We start from the raw sequence: 16803 nt of genomic DNA, 5'->3' as shown, positions 1-16803 counted from the left end.
GTTAAAAAAAAAAAAAAGAAAAGAAAGAAACAAACACAAAGAGAAACAAAAATAAAAGTAAAAAAGACTCCCGGGCAACGCAGAGTAGATACGGCTAGTCTCTATATAAAAGTCGATGTTTGTATGTTACAGAAATTGATATGTTAACAATTAGATCATTTAAATAAGTTTCAATAAATGTTAAATTTTTCAAGGAATCTAAAGACGCCATTGGAATTTTTCTTCTTGGATCACTAAGGACAATTATCGGTTAGGTCCATAAATAACCGAAATGATTATTTTATTTATTTATTTTTTTAATTAAAGTTGATGTACAACTGTCTGTAAAAACAGTTTATTTAAAAAAATGTTGTTTTTTTTAGAAAGCACCACCGCCACCGCTCTAACAGTTTTTTTTTTTACTAGCATTTCAAATCAAAACGTAAACATGACCATATTTTGAATTATTTCCGCCCAGCAATATATCTTCAGATGGGCATTATTCTTACGTCAATTATGGGAAGATTATTTATGGGAAGTATTTTGGTGTTTACACCGGGCAGATATTTTTTTGTGACCTATAAGGTGTGTTTTTCAACTGCTGCCTCCTAATCTCTTTCTGTCTTTGTATTTCATATCATTTAACAAATAACGACCACGCAAACCAGTAAATGTAGCTGCCTCTCACATAACTAAGCAGCCACCCATATTTACACAGTAAACACTTTTTATTATTGGAGAGAGGGCTTTATTGTCGTGTAGTTCTCGTTGCTGTGTGTAGAATTTTATTCTACGTAACTTTAAAGACAGAATGACGGAGGAACAAGAAACTACCGTTATTCAACGACAAAAAGAAAATTTGGGATCTGATACTGGGCAGCCTGAAGAAGAAAGGGCTTTTCTTCATCAAAAGGATGAAGGGACTGAAACTGTGGACTCCACAGAAAATGTTGAAGAAGTGGATAGGGTCCAGAATCCGTGGTTGAAGAATTGCCTGGAAGATTGGGACGATCTAGAAAAAGAATATCCTCAGTTAGATGTAAGTAAAAATTATTTATTTATTAAAGGAAGAGGGTGCTTATATAGATCATCCTCCATGGCTGCCAATAATGTCTCTGTCACAGTTACCAGAGTTGAAATGCGACTAAACAAAATTAAACTTGAGTTCCCAGTTCCAGAAACGAAATTCAAAGTTCTCGTGTACTTGTCTCCCTGTTTCTACTTTCGCTTTTTTTTTTTCTTTTCGCTCACATGCCCTATTCCAATTCGTAGCAGTGGGCCAACATCAGTGCACTATTTTTTTTTTTATTTATTTTTTTTTAAGTTTAACTCGTTACAAACTGATATAAATTATTGCACCGTATAAAAACAATTAAATTAACACATTTTTTTTCGAATTATTTAATCAAGTAAAAGTTCCAGTTTTTTTTTTTTTTTTTTTTTTTTTTTTTGTACCTGATTAAAGTTATTCTACCAAATTGCCTAACAACTTAAAGAAAAATATAAAAATTGAATTTAACTTGAAAATACTGTGGGGAGGGGGAATAACTTTTTAAATTTAGGGTACTAGTGCAGGCTGCAGGAGTCCCCGGATGTAAATAATAACGTTATTATTTAAAAAGCCATTCTTAACATGGGGCGGGCAGAGTGTTTTGTGCATCCTATACTTCAACCTTACAATTGAATAAAAAAAAACATATAAAACTTTAATTAAACTTGGAAATACGATTTAAAAAATAGCGCGGACCAACCACTCTCTGCACTCTGCACTAGCGCCAAATTTAGTAATCAAATAAAAAAATGGAATTGTTACCTGATTAAAACATTCGAAATAAGAAAATGATTTGTTTTGATTCAATGTTTACTGTGTAATAATGTATCAGTTTGAAATATGTTAAACTTAAAAAAAAATAAAAAGCTCTCATGTATTTTTTATTTCCCTGTTTCTATGTCGGCCCATGCTCCCAGGTCCACTCTGACCCGGAGTGCCGGAGTGGTAATACCTGTTAGGGTTCAAACTATGGGTTAGAAACCGTCTTGAATATATATATATATATATTTTTTCTATTTAAAAAAAAATTCTTCAAAATAACTGGATTTGGCATTAACTAACCTAAAAAGGGTTGATATGCCGTAAAACAATCAACTTCTACCAATTTGGAATAGGGAGCATATGAGCGAGAAAAAACGAAAGTAGAATCAGGGAGATGAGTACATGAGGACCGTATTTTATTTATTTATTTATTTATGGTATTGACATTGTTGTTGCCATGCATTTTTTAATTTAATTTTATTTATTTTGGGAGGTGCTTATGTTACTGTGCTTCTTTTTTTTTTAATTGTATTTTCAAGTTAAATTCAAATTTTACTAATATATATATCAAAATTGTTATGTAAAAGTACAGAATAATTACAAAACACCCTCTCCTCTCCATGTTAAGAATGGTTTTCTAAATGTTATGTCTGCACGGTAACATGAGTGCACTACTGCACTGCACTGCACTACTGCAGTAGTAGTCCATAGTACCCTTGTATTTGGAGACAGCACCTCGCTAAAAAACGACCTTGTGTCTAACTCTAATCTCATGGGGCGAGAAGTAAATAACAACTAAGCTTACAACAAACCACGTCAAAATCTACAAATGAAAATATAATCTGCCCTTATTTTGTAATTATTAGTTTCTATTGTTATTTGTCGTCTTTTTAGCCACGCGTTCAGTTTCTTTTTGAAAACTGTTGCATTTTACATTTTCATTTTTCAATTTCGACGTGGTTTCTTGTAACCTTAGTCCTTAGAGTTAGACACAAGGTCGTTTTTAGCGTGGTCTCCAAATAAAAGGGTACTACGGACTAGGATAAATGGAGTAACTGAACGAGAATCACCCCTCCCCTCCAAGAACGGCTTTCGGAATTTCAGTGAATTATTATTGATTGGACACTAATATGTAGGGGGGGGGGATATTCTCATCTCCTTCAGGTCCGCCTAAGAAAACTGTCTAATGGCCCGTTTCTTGATCAACCGAAGGTAGAAAGTCTAACAGTTTCTACACTCTGATCATAGGAAAAAATCCAATTGTAAATGTTTGGTAACATAAACAATGCGAATTTTTTTTTTTTTTTTTTTTTTTTGTAGTCTCGTAGTCGCTTTCAGTTGTAACTAGTTAGTTCAAACATGGAACTTGTCTGTATAAGCAATTTTTTAAAAGCTAACGCTCGATATTTTTTCTTTCATGTGTACTTTTCGTAAGACTGATCCATTTGATCAAATCAGGCTCAATATGATTGATTAATCTAAATGTCACACTTTTCAAGATGAACGACAGTTTTGCCGAGACTTGCTCGTGAATTTCAGGCTTAATAAAAAAAAAAAAAAAAAATCTTGCGCTAATCACATTGCCGACCAACCTCGGACTTAGGCTTACGGGTCCACTACTCCCCCCCCCCTCATTATTTATTTACTATCTTTTAAGCCTGAAATTCGCGAGCAATTCCCGGCAAAATTGTCCATCTTGAAAAACATGTTGAAAAAAAACCCTACAAAATTAAACGTATTAACCGATTGTCGTCGCTCTCTACAGATTACAATCATGTTGAAAAAAACAAACAAAATTAAACACTGATTAGCGTCGCTCTATACAGAGTGGGTAAATTTTTACATTAGATCTACCTCCACAATTTTCTTTAACATGACGCCTTTTACAAGTTTTTGTCTATGCTAATTATGAAAATCTCATTTAAATTTGGCAGAGACGAGTACTTTTTGATGGTTGGGGGTATCTATTCTAAAAGGCGTTCTTAACATGAGGCGATTGGTATTGTCTATTCCGAAAGCCATTCTAAATATGTGGAGGTTGGGGTTTGGCCAGCAACAACAACCGTACTTTAATATTTTATGGAGCGGGTGGAGAGGGGGGGTTGTGTTAACCGGGCAACGCCAGTTAACGTGTCTTGCTAGTATATTACTAAAAATGAGTCATTTTAAGAGCAGACCTGTACTAGAGCCCCCCCCCCCAATTTTTACACCTTTTCTATACTTTTTGGTAAATTTTTACGACGTGCCCTAACCACCCCTATATTAAGAATGGCTTTCAGAATAAACATCCCCAACCTCCCCATGTTAAGAACGGGTTGAGGGGTGTTTATTCCGAAAGCCGATCTTAACATGGAGTGGTTGGGGTGTTTATAATACGCTGGGGCACAAATTTACTCTTTTTTTTCTGACGATTATCATTGATTAGACTCAAAATCATATTAGCATAAAAAATTTTGAAAAAAAAATTTAATGACTTTTAAATAAGAAAGGTGGTTCACTGTCTCGTTATAACATTCTACTTAATTGCTACCTGACTTACTGTCCATTTCTTTACCGACGTGTCACGTGATTAGAACGTTATAAGGAGAAAGTGAACCCCCTTCTTAAAAGTAATTAAATTTATTTTCAAAATATTTTCTGTTAACATGATATTCAAGTCTGTAATCTATGATAATCGTCAGAAAAAATTTAAAGAAAAGGTGAAAACCTGCATTTTTGGGGGTGGGTACTCTTGTATAGGTGCACCATTTTTAAGAATTCGGTTAGTATTATGCTTGCAAAATTGAGAAAAGCAGTTTCCACTCTAATTTCATTATTAGATAAAATTCGATTGCCCTTTTGTTTTGTTTCGGCTAATGGAGATAATATTGATACTTTTCAAATGTGCTTTTCTCAATTTTAGATGCATAATACTAACTGGATTCAGTGCTTGTGCAGTTTACCAAATACAGTAAAAAAAGAACAAAAAAAACCGAAGATATTGAAAAAAAAACTCTATTGTATGTACCCACTATGGAATAAAGTTCTCATAAAATAATCGCTTAATTTGATTTTGTAGTTTTTTATTTTTTAAGAGAGGAAAATCAAATTTTAATGAGATTGACTGTACCATGGCCATCTTGCCTATTTCCGTGGATGAGGAAGGGGGCACTATGGGAGATAACTGCGTCACCGCTTAAAGTTTTGCAAAATTTGACAAAATTGTTTGGAAACATGGGTAGAAAAAATACTGAGAATATTTTAGTAGTATTTTTCACTTATTTTACAGAGTTTCTGTTCTTTTTAATCCCTTTCTCATTTTGTCCTTTGTTAATCCCTTTTTCGCTTAAAGGTACCCCCCCTCCTCATTCGCAGAAATAGTCAAGATGGCTGTGATACAACTGATGTCAATAAAATTTGATTTTACTCTGTAAAAGAAAAAAATAAGCTACTTGGTCAAATTAAGCGTTTTTATTTTTTTAAATGAGAACTTTATTCCATAACAGGTATGTACAATATAGTTCTTTTTCAATATCTTCATTTTTTTAATGTCTCTGAATTGCACAAGCTCCCTGAATTTTGATGGAAATGATTCCTCGTTTAACGAAAATAGCATAAAACCGCTTTTAATGTCTAAACAATTTTTTTGTGTTCTTCTATGACTGCAATTTAACAATTTTTTTTTTTTTAATAAATTGCCACAATAACAAATGCATAGATAAATTTTATGATCCATAAAATAATAAATTAGCAGTAAATTTATTTGCGTTTGGTAAGTTTTTACGTTTTTCTTGCTAACTATCCTCCACAATAGCCCTTTTAGGTTTTAACATTAAAGAAAATTAAAAATAAACCAATTTTCACATCTTACAAGCAGTAGAATTTAATTGTAAACTTTGCAGCAAACAAGCTAATTTGTTTTTAGGGCATTTCTACAGTGTAAACATTGCTTATTGAACAACAAAACAAAAAGGTGGTAAAAAACGTAAATAAATGTTACCAAAGGCAAGATAAGTTACCCATCTAGTTGAAAACCTGTCCAGGTCGATAGAAGATTGTCTTTTACCAATTTTTTTTTTTGTCTTTTAACTTATTTTAAAGCGTTTATTTAATTTTAAACACAAGTATCCTGTCTTAAGTTAAGACAAGAAAAATGGCTGATATGAGACGGTCATCTGGGAAGTCTCGATAATCGCTCACAAATCCAAAATTTTACAAAATACTGATAGAAACTCTACCAATAAATGTCATGTTAACATTTTTTTCATTTTCTTTTCTATATTGTAAAATACCGTTTTCTTTTATCTAATTATTTTTTAAATAATAAACAAAAAACGTATTTAAATAATTGCTTACTTTTAAGAATATTAAAAGTGGTTTTATGTTGACTGGAAATTAAAGCAAATTTCCTTTGTAATCTCTATAATCTAGTTATACTTTAAATGAACATTGTTTATTTTTGCTTCTTTGTGGATGTTGAACTATACTTTCATTGTTAAGAAGGAAGAAAAACAAGACGTTTAATATTGCCAAGAAGCCGTGACATGACCTCCATTTTTATTTTCCACAAACCAGCCCAAACCAAAGGGAAATTCTTATGTAACCATAGTTACATAAAAATTTACCTTTTCTTATCTTTTAAGTAAATTTAAGATAAAATAAAAAGTCAATTAGTAACTGTCCCATCTCTAAATCTTTTGGGGGTCTGATGACACGTCCAGACCTAATGGTTTGAACTGTTGTAGAGTTGTTGTAGATGTCTGTTTCTGGTATTCCACAGGGTGTTTTTTTAAAAGGTGACTGTTGCTTTTGTGTGCTGTTTGTCTATAATTAGCAAACAGCCTTTGGTAGGCTGCTGAGGAATTTCAGTTGTGTACCTCCAAACGTGATGTGATTCCGGAGGGGCCTACCTTAAGGTGCTGTCAATTTCAAAGAGTTTTTCCGGAACGGATCTCTGCTCATTTTTGTGACAGGTGCAGGAGACGACTTGCCTACTTCTTTATTTAAAACATATACAGGTTGTCCTATGTGCAGTCTGGACAGATCTTTTGTATGTTATGGTACATTTGATTTTCTTGCCTCTGATACAGTCGTGTCATTATCTCTCTCCTTGAACGGCTTTCGGAATCCCTTGTTCTATTTCTGAAATAAATATTTGCTTTGTCAGTTTGATAGCTTTGTGACTGGAGAACTCCCTTAACAATCTCACCAATGGGAACTTGGAATAAAGTTGAGACCTTCAATGAGAAATAATCATTGGCTACTATCTGCCATGGGCTCACTGGAATCTCATGGGGCATCAGGAGTTCATTTCTCTGTGCTTTTTGGTGCTGCTGGCATATAATACATTGTTGTACTATATTGTCTATGTCCATGTTAATGTTCTGCCAAAAGACACAACTTTTTGCTCAGAGTTTACATTTCTCCATCTCTCGGTGTCCATAATGTATTTTTGTAATACCTGATCTGAAATGGTACACATACATAAAATCTGTTGCCTAGGCCGCTGGAAAAATGGTAGGATTCTTCTACTGCTCCAAAAAATATCTTGCTCCTGATGCAATTCCCTTACCATATAAAAGCCAGGTACGTCCAATGATGGAGTACTGTTGCCACATCTGAGCAGGAGCTGCTAGAAGCAGCTTATCCTGCTTTGACAGAGTTCAAAATAGACTTTGTAGCTTAGTGGGGATGCCCTTTTCTCTTCCCTGCAACCACTTTCCTACAGAATATACATTGCAAGCCTGTCTCTGCTTTATCGTTATTTTCATGGCAAGTGCTTGTCTGAGCTTTAATCTGTAGTCCCCCCCCCTTGTCAAACTTTCACGAAAAACACTTGTCTAGCCAAAACCACTATCAATAATTTCCCACACTCTTTATATGTGCCTAAACCTAAATGTAGATTCCATGAACAAAGCTTCTTTCTTAGAACTGCACACCTGTGGAATTGTCTTCCGTTTTCCTGCTTTCCAGCTGACTATAATCTGATTGTCTTCAAGTCCAACATAAACAAGTTCTTGATGAACCATCTCCCTAAGTAATCCAATTTACAAAATTTCCACTACTTATGTATACCCATTAACCCTTATCCTCGAGTGGCCTCCGGGCTTTGATAAGTGTTGACTCCTTTGTAAGGAAAAAAAAAAAACCTTGTTGCATTGATTTGGGTATTATTATTCTGTTTGATTTCAATAATATTCCATTTTCAATAGACGGTTGTAAGTCCAGAATTATTCATGGGCAAAAACAACTGCAAGGGGCTCCCACTCTATGTTGGCATAGCATTGTTCAGTCTCTGTTAAAGATTTTGATGTAAATACTATGAGTTTTCCTTCTTGAAGGAGATTGGCACCAAGTCCTCTACATAATGCATCGACAGTTTGCTTTGCAAGGTCAAAGTACGACAGCAACATAGCCTTACAAATTAGATCCTCGATTTGCTGGAGAGATCGCTGGTGATTTTCTGCCCACTTTTTTTTTTTTTTTTTTTTTTTTTTTTAAATGAGATCTCTTAGGTTTGTAATTAAAGGTGGCATTTATGTGATGATTCCCAACACCTTCTGTAGGTCAGTGATGTTCAATGGACTAGGTTACATTTTAATTTGCTGGGATCAGGGTGCATATTTTGATTATAGATTGCACCAAAAAACTGAATCTGTTTCTCATTGATTGCACACTTTTCACAGTTGAAACAAAGTCCTTCCTTCTGTGCAATCCTCATTGAATCGTGAAGGTTCTTGTCTTGCTCTTCTTAGGTTCCTCCAAAAACAATGACATAATCGATCAGCATTAGATTGCCAGGGTACTTCTCCAAGATCATGTCCATTTTCTGGATAAACACATCCTGAGATATCACTAGACCAAAAGGCATCTGTTGGAAACAGAATCTTCCAAAAGGGGAGTTGAAGATAGTCAACAGTTGTGAGACTGCATCGAGTTTGATAGACCAATAGCCATTTTTGGCATTCAATTTAGAAAAATATTTGGCAACAGAGTTTATGTACAAGTTCTTCCATTGTAGGGCTCTTGTAATGGCATCTCATGATGGCCTTGTTTAAATCTTTCAGATCTAAACATGGGCAGAGTTTTCCATTGCCTTTACGCAGATAAACCAAGTTGATGACTCATTCTGTAGGCTCGGTTACTCTTCATATGACACCTTGTTTTACCATATTTTCCAACTCGGTCTGGATTTCTTCCATCATATGTATGGGACATTTTCTCTGTGCATGTATAACAGTGTGTTTAGTTTCAGGACAATGATATTCACCCTCAAAATTACAGAGACTGTCAAAACGGTCTTGGTACATATTTAGTAAATCCTGTGTTGATCTTGTTGAAACTGGGGTTTCCTGGATTGCACAATGTAGAGTTACCAGTTTAAGATGTCTGGTCCAAGGTAGTCCTATGATAACAGACCCTTTTGTTGTTACAACGAAGAACTGGAGTGTCTTCCATTTTCTTTTATGTGAATAAGGTATTTTTATGGATCCATGCTGTGTAATATTAGAACTATTGTATGCTCTTAAAACGGTTGGTTTTTCCTTTGTTGTACCGGGGAGTGGCTGTCCTGCTGCATTTATCAGGTGTGGGAACATCTTCCAGAAGGTATGTAATGGAAGTGTATTGCTTTTAGCTCCTGTGTTAACTTTAGCTTTCAGAAAGTGGGTGCTTAGGAGGCTGGGAAGTTTGATTATAAGGTTTGTGAAAATCTGTCCGGCGGTCACTTTGTTTTTAGATAGTTGAAAGATATTTGTTCAAACTTGTTAAATATCCCTTCATTGTCCCTCTGAGGCATTTACAGAGTGGACATGGTTGCTGTGTTTCTGGTGCTTGTATGGGTCCTTTGTATTTCTCGGTGTCCTGGTTTACTATTTGCTTCCTTCCGTGTTGTACCTGTTGGTCCAGACTTTTGTCCAATTATTTTTTTCTGTCCACAAGCTGAACATATGGTATCCCATGCTTGATATTTTCCACTTGGATGGGAGCCTCTGCATCATTTACGATGCTTGTATTTCATTGCATCTATCTCTCGTTCTTTTTGTTCGTCTACTTCAGCTAGTTGTTTCTATGGAAGCCTCACATGTCCTACCATAGTTTATAGCTTCCTGCGGTGTCAAATTTTCACCCTTTGCTAGAAGTTGTTTTTGAAGTTCTGGATGCTTCGTTTCAGATATAACCTGCTCTATAGTCATTTCTGTTTCTTGAATACCTCAGAATTTGCACTTTAATGCCTGTAATTTATATCTGGCTAGAAAGCCATTGAAATTCTCTAATTCCCTTTGTTTATATTGATGCAGATAAAAACGAGCAATGTGGAAATTCAATTGTGGTTGCAATCTTTCTTTGAATTTTTGCCAAATGATTTCTGGGTTACTTCTATCGGCTTCATTTTCGAATATCCAGGTGTTGTTAAGGCCTTCTTCTCTCGACAGTTACAGAATGTGGTCGACCTATTTTTCTAACAGAATATTTTTGACTGAGAAATACAGGTTAAAACGCTGCTTAAAAAATCTGAATGCTTCAGTTAGGTCTGCAAATGTCCAACACATAGAAGGTTCGTTTGTAGTCATTGTCGTAATGTTTAGTTCCGGACGATATTAAATTCACAGGTTTTTTGGGTTTTTTTAAAAATTATTTATTTAAGTGTGAAAGAAAAAACATGCGTGTATATTTGTTTTCTGTAGAAAACCATCTGTATGTGAATTTATTATTTATTTATTTATATATATTTTATCCAGTGTCAGTTATTTTTTTATCTTCTGACAAGAGTTTTACATTTGAAAGATGTGTATGATGAAAACAATGCATTGTTTCACTACATGGCATGTCTCGTGCTATTTGATTGTTTTGTGATGTCACCGCTATATATTTAACACATCCCATCTGTTTAGTTTGAGTTCAAAAGGGAACCACCACTGCCACCATGTAATGTTATTTCATTAAGAACGAAGAAAAACAAGACGCTTGATATAGTCAAGGAGTCGTGATATGACCTCCATTTTTATTTTCCGTAAATTCGCCCTAACGAAAGGGGTTGTATATCTTAAACTGTGTTACATACTATCACAGATGTCTGGCATGAATAAAAACTTTGCAATTTGATTCTACCCCCTCCCACTTACAAAATTAACGCGTTTATTGTTTTATGTTGATTTCGGTGCTTATGCATTTATGTTACCATGCCATTTTTTTTTAAATAGTATTTTTTTTTTTTTACAAAACACTCCCCCTTTTCATGTAAGAATGGCTTTCAAAATGTTATTTCAGAATGGTAACATGTGCATAAGTACTTTGATTTCTTTTAAAAAATAATTTTTTATCCTTTTGTTCAAAGTGGGAATGGGGCATCCTATCTGATTCCAGATATTTATCTGCTATCTCATAAATCCCAACTGTGAGATCTTAAGATTGTAATCCTCACTTATATGAAAATGTTTATGTATTTTGACAACTCTGTGTTTGCTGCTTATTTGTTTGTCTAACCGTGTGATTTACCAACTTGGTCACGTGCCATACGCTTCTTATGGTTGAATGCCCATCCATTACAAGTTGCTTGTAATGAATGGCTATTCAGAGGATTTGTATTCTTTGATGGAGAATCCAAGTCTATTCCGGAAATGGCTGAAACTGGTTACAATTTAACAGTGTTGAAAAAAAAAAAATGTTAAAAAAAAAAAAAAAACACTGACTACACTAAGCAAACAAAGGATTAGGGTTTAACATTTTTATTTATTTTTTTTAATTTTTTTTTTAGTCCCCTAAAATAAAATTACAGTTAAATCAATTTCCATGTGTCTTTGTTTTTTCTTTTGTTTGTCAAGAAAAAAACAACCAAGTTCGTTTGCTGGTTTTAAAACTGATAAACATTAATCAGAAGGCCCTTTCCAGGCAAAGTATGCATAGAGAAGCACAACGATCAGCTGACTAAAGTAAACGAAGACACTCAGAACTTTATTTTAATCAAAGTTACTAAACAATAATGTAAGACAACAGTGCTTGTTTTCCACTATACAAGGTCAGTTTTTTGCGGCAATCCAATTCATACAAATTTACCCTCAATCAAGGAGGATTATTATTTCTCCTTGTTAAGTTTTGAGACATTATGTTGAACAAAGATGGCGGCGTAGTTCAGATCAGTAATTGGCAGTAACCAAGATGGCGGCCAAGAATCAAATACGGTTGGTAGTAACAAAGATGGCGGCGTAGTTCAGATCAGTAATTGGCAGTAACCAAGATGGCGGCCAAGAATCAAATGCGGTCCGTGGCATAGTTAACGGCGAACTGATTGAATCCAAAATTCGACAATTTTTATAATTTTGAAAGGTTTTCATTGGTTGTTTAGCACAGCCGGTGGTTATAAAAATGATTGGCGAATCCATTCGTTGCATACCTCCATTAGGAGTCAAAAACATTCTACACACCCCCTTTTTTGATATAATGGAAAAATCCTTTATGATTCAATTTTGGTTTGACTTGAGAAAAGGAAAGAAAAATAAATAAATAAATAAAAATAAACAAATAAAAATAAACCAATAAGATAATTGTTTTTTTGTTTTTTTTTTAACTAGAACTGGTGTTTTCTATAAATGCAAAACAGTCAGAACCAAATAGATGCATTCTGTTCATTTTAGGTTTTACACCGCAAAACGCTTCATACAGCGTTTTTCCTAATCTATTATTGAACGATCGATTTCTGATATATGCTGCTGCCATTAAAGCGTACGTCCATAAACTATGCACTAATTTCGATTCGATAAGTAGGCATCTTGTCATCTCAAAAAGGGTTTGCCGTGCCCTTTCAGTGGTGCCATTTTGGAAGGGGGAATACGGCGCAGATTTCTCGTGTTTAATACGGTGGTTAATTAATAGAAGTTCAGTCTTTACTAGTAAATTCAGTCCCATTGTCTGAGCGAATACATTTTACTGAACCGTACGGGGCAATATCAGCTAAATATTTCTTAGTTGCAAGGATAGTATCAGATTTGTTTTTTAGAAAATAAACTATAATTAAACCGCAAAAATCATCAATAAAGTTCAAAACGTACCTTAGATTATTTCTCCTGATCGGACCTGTTAAGTCACAATGCGCAAGTGAGAATTTTCGTAGCTTTTTTTGCCTGGCATTCGGCTTATATATTTTGTCATTTTCCCCTGTGCACACGCCTCACAATTTGGGAGATCATCTGAAGGTATTATTTTCATGCCGTCGACTACATTTGGTAATTTTTTAATATCAGCTGTATTGCAGTGTCTTAGAATTTTATGCCAGGTGTCCAAGTCGTGACAGGCAGTTTTTGAGGGAACCATACTTTTTAAATAATATAGTCGGCCATTTTCTTTAATGTCAAATACAGTTCCATTGGGGTATATCAATTTTGACTTGTTTTGGCCAAATTTTATATTAGTGCCTAGTTCGATTGCAGCCTGCATGGAAAATGTCTTGCTTAAATGTAGGTATGAACAGAGCATTTTTTAGAATACAGTTACAGATTTCGCCTTTATTATTTTTTAGGTATATTTTAGGATTGCCTCTTTTCAAGACTACCATCGGTAAGTTCGACAAAATGACTTTGTGGATTAAAGTTTGAATTGAAATTAATAAAATCAGATTCCTTGGTGATAACGTGTGCTGTAGCACCACAGTCTACAAGGAGATTTTTACTGTTTGTGGTATTGTCAAAGTTACATGTGAATAGAAATGTATGTTCTTCCTCAAAGTTCTCAACGTTTTTTACGGAGTCCATTTTAGAGCGTTTATATCGACATTGGAAACTTTTGTGGTTGGGTCGTCCACAATTATAGCAGATAATTTTTTTCTTTTTCTTGGGAAAATTACTTTTGGGGAACACGTTACGGTGAGGTGCATAATTTGGTGTCTGCTTTTGAGAAGCATTTTTTAACTTCATAATATTGCTGGAGTTATTATTGTCCACGAGCATACGATTAGTCTCTTCGTAACTGCGCAATACCACTTTAAATTCACTGAAATTTATGGGTTTGTCTTTCTGAGTTATAACAGTTGTAAATGATTTAAAATCGGCTGGAAGTCCCTTGAGGGTCATTGATATCAACAAGCTATCACTTATTATTTCACCTGAGAGTTTTAAGGCATTGGCGGTTGTTTCTGTCCTTATAACGTAGTCGGTAATAGTTTCATTCTCGTTACATTTCAGAGACGTTAGTTCTGTATATAGTGATATAATTTTCGGTTTCCCTTTTGATAAATAATGTTCTCTTAATATGTTCAATGCTTTCCGTCCATCATTCAATGCGTCTCTTATAATCAGAGACAGACTTCTATCGTCTAAGCATTGAATCCGTTCTGCAAAAACAGTTGCGTTCTTTTCGAGAAATTCGGAGTCGTTAGGATTCTCTGTTGGAGATTGTATCACTTTGTGTAGTTTTTGAATCCTTAGATATCCCAGAAATTTTATCTGCCACAATTCGAATTTCGATTCCGATCCATCAAAGAAAAGATGATGACTGGGTGCATAACCTGTTAAGTTTTTGAGACATTATATTGAACAAAGATGGCGGCGTAGTTCAGATCAGTAATTGGCAGTAACCAAGATGGCGGCCAAGAATCAAATGCAGTCCGTGGCGTAGTTAACGGTGAACTGATTGAATCCAAAATTCGACAAATCTTATAATAATTTTGAAAGGTTTTCATTGGTTGTTTAGAACAGCCAGTGGTTATAAAAATGATTGGCGAATCCATTCGTCACATATCCCCATTAGGAGTCAAAAACATTTCATAAGGGAACATTACTCAATGATGCTCAAATAACCCTGCCAAGAATACAATTAAACATTTCAGTTTCCTGCAAAAGGAATAGATATCAACAACCCTCAACTCGTGGACATTGAAGGGAACTTAAAAAAGAAAAGACCATCTAACAGAGCTGAAGGATCGAAGCCAAACTTTTTGTAATTTAGTCGGTCCTCTCCACCAAAAAGGATCGTGAAGGCTCGAAAATTCGCAAAGTGAACACTATGCAAATTTTCGCGCCTTCACAATTCATTTCAATTGAGGAGCAAATCCCCACATTACATGCGAAAATAAAATAACGGCAAAACTTATGAGTATACTTATTTATTCAGTGAAAATTATTAGTGTGGCCCAAAAAATTATGGAAAATAAATGAGTAGAACTTATTTTTAAAAATTAATAATCTGAATAAGCTAACAAAAACGTTTGGCGTCTTCGTATTTAGAAAGACATATGACAGGTTGGCTTGGCACCTATGCAGTCCCGAGTTTGCTTATGAATATTACATTTTCTTTTTCTGTCAAAATACTGCACATTAATTTTTTTTTCTTTTTTTGTATAAATATATTAATATTTCTCGCTGTCATGTTTTCTCCTTGTCATGTTAAGAATGGCTTTCTAAATTTGCTTGTGAATGTTACATTGCAGTGATTTTTTTTTTCTACAATGTCTGCTGATGTGCAGAACTAGCAAAAAAAAAAAAAAATTTGAATAATCGAAGTGTAATATTTGTTTTGTCTTTAGAATATCTAGACTAAGTTACACTTACAGTTAACTGAATTTCCGCACATTCTAACCTGACCTTGTGAGGAAGCAAAGTAACTAGTGAGATTTGAGTGCCGACTTCGTGGTGAGAGAAAAGCCATGAATGTTTTTTTATCTTCTAGTTTTTCCGTTTTTAGTGACATATGTTTGTTTTCCACATTTGTCGCCGCCATTTTGCATCGTGGATAGCATGTGTGTCTGAACTCTGAAGAAAAAGACATTCGTGAAACAGAAGTTGGACTTTTCAAACAGCATGTTGAAAAGGAAAGATACAAAACGAGTCATAGTACACCATATAATATACAAAAGAAAGAACAGACATAAGTACTAAAGAAGACATACCTTAAAATCCCATAAACAACAATAATAAACTGGTATTGTTGGAGTCGGACAGAACTATACATGAACAAAATAAGTAAATGATTTTGTATTGTTTTTCTGAGAGTCTATGTGACTGCTATCATTTGTAAGCTAGAACCAAGGCCTGCTCAGGTTTTGGAAGGACTGTTCCGAGAAGGAGCTGAACAAAGTGTCCAAAGTTATAACTTTGTATATCCTAAACTGAAATTTAAATTGGTTACATTTTTAGGGATGAGGACGAATCTTGCCCCCTCCCACACACACACACACACACACACACACACACGTGTATGCACAAAAAACAGAAAAACAGTTAAACATGTGAAGAAACTAAAATGAGAGATTTACCAGTTTCGTTCAGATTAACAAAAATCTTCAGAAAATAGTATAACATTTGAAATTTATTGAATAATGGCCATTGATTCAAACAAAATCAATAAATCTCTCATTTTGATTTCTTCTTGCATTTAATTGTTTTTCCTTCTATTTTTTTCATACTCTGTCTCCATGGGATTTAATTTTGTAATATACTAGCAGTTCAGCCCGGCTTTGCTTGAACCCTATGTACTGTTCATAACTTTATGTGCATATATATATATATATATATATATATATATATATATATATATATATATATATACTTCAGAATAGTTTTTTTAACAATCAGTTGGTATGAAAACCTGTGATTATAAGGTTTACAAAATATTACTGGCAGTGATATTATATAAGTTATCCCATCTAAATAAGCATTGCTCGATATACAAGATAGAGCAAATAAATTAAATTGTGATTCAATGAATTTCAAAAATCCCTTATTGAAATGAAGTGGTTGAGTTTCATATCAAAGATTTTTTATTATTCTAAGCAAGACAAAGAATACTTTAGTATATTATACTACTAAAGTATTCTTTGTCTCGCTTAGAATAATAAAAATCTTTGATATGAAACTCAACCACTTCATTTCAATAAGGGTTTTTTGAAATTCATTAAATCACAATAAAATATATTTATATATATATATGTGTGTGTGTTTAACTCCTGTCCAGGTAATCTACATCTAAAATTTCAAGTGTTTAGACCCAAAATTTGGTAGAGTCTGCAAAGGTCAACTCTTTCAACTTTGACCTCTTGCCAG

The 16803-nt window shown here is 34.1% G+C and overlaps 1 protein-coding gene across 2 annotated transcripts in view; it reads left to right on the top strand.

The window, feature by feature from the left end:
* The first annotated feature begins 433 nt into the window (after positions 1-433).
* LOC145255217 (transmembrane protein 120A-like) overlaps positions 434-16803 on the top strand; it is a 133286-nt gene continuing 116916 nt past the window's right edge. The window contains exon 1 of one of the 2 annotated variants that reach the window (XM_080113947.1): positions 434-1018. In XM_080113947.1, the coding sequence (XP_079970073.1) occupies positions 791-1018 (228 nt within the window). In that variant the 5' untranslated portion in view covers positions 434-790. The remainder of the gene's footprint in view (positions 1019-16803) is intronic. The other variant, XM_080113939.1, reaches the window with a different exon arrangement.

This window comes from Euprymna scolopes, chromosome 1 (assembly GCF_053919585.1).
Source record: "Euprymna scolopes isolate OS-2025 chromosome 1, ASM5391958v1, whole genome shotgun sequence".
NCBI lineage: Eukaryota > Metazoa > Mollusca > Cephalopoda > Sepiida > Sepiolidae > Euprymna > Euprymna scolopes.
Note: the sequence above shows the minus strand (reverse complement) of the source record. Positions and strands in the feature narration are given on the sequence as shown.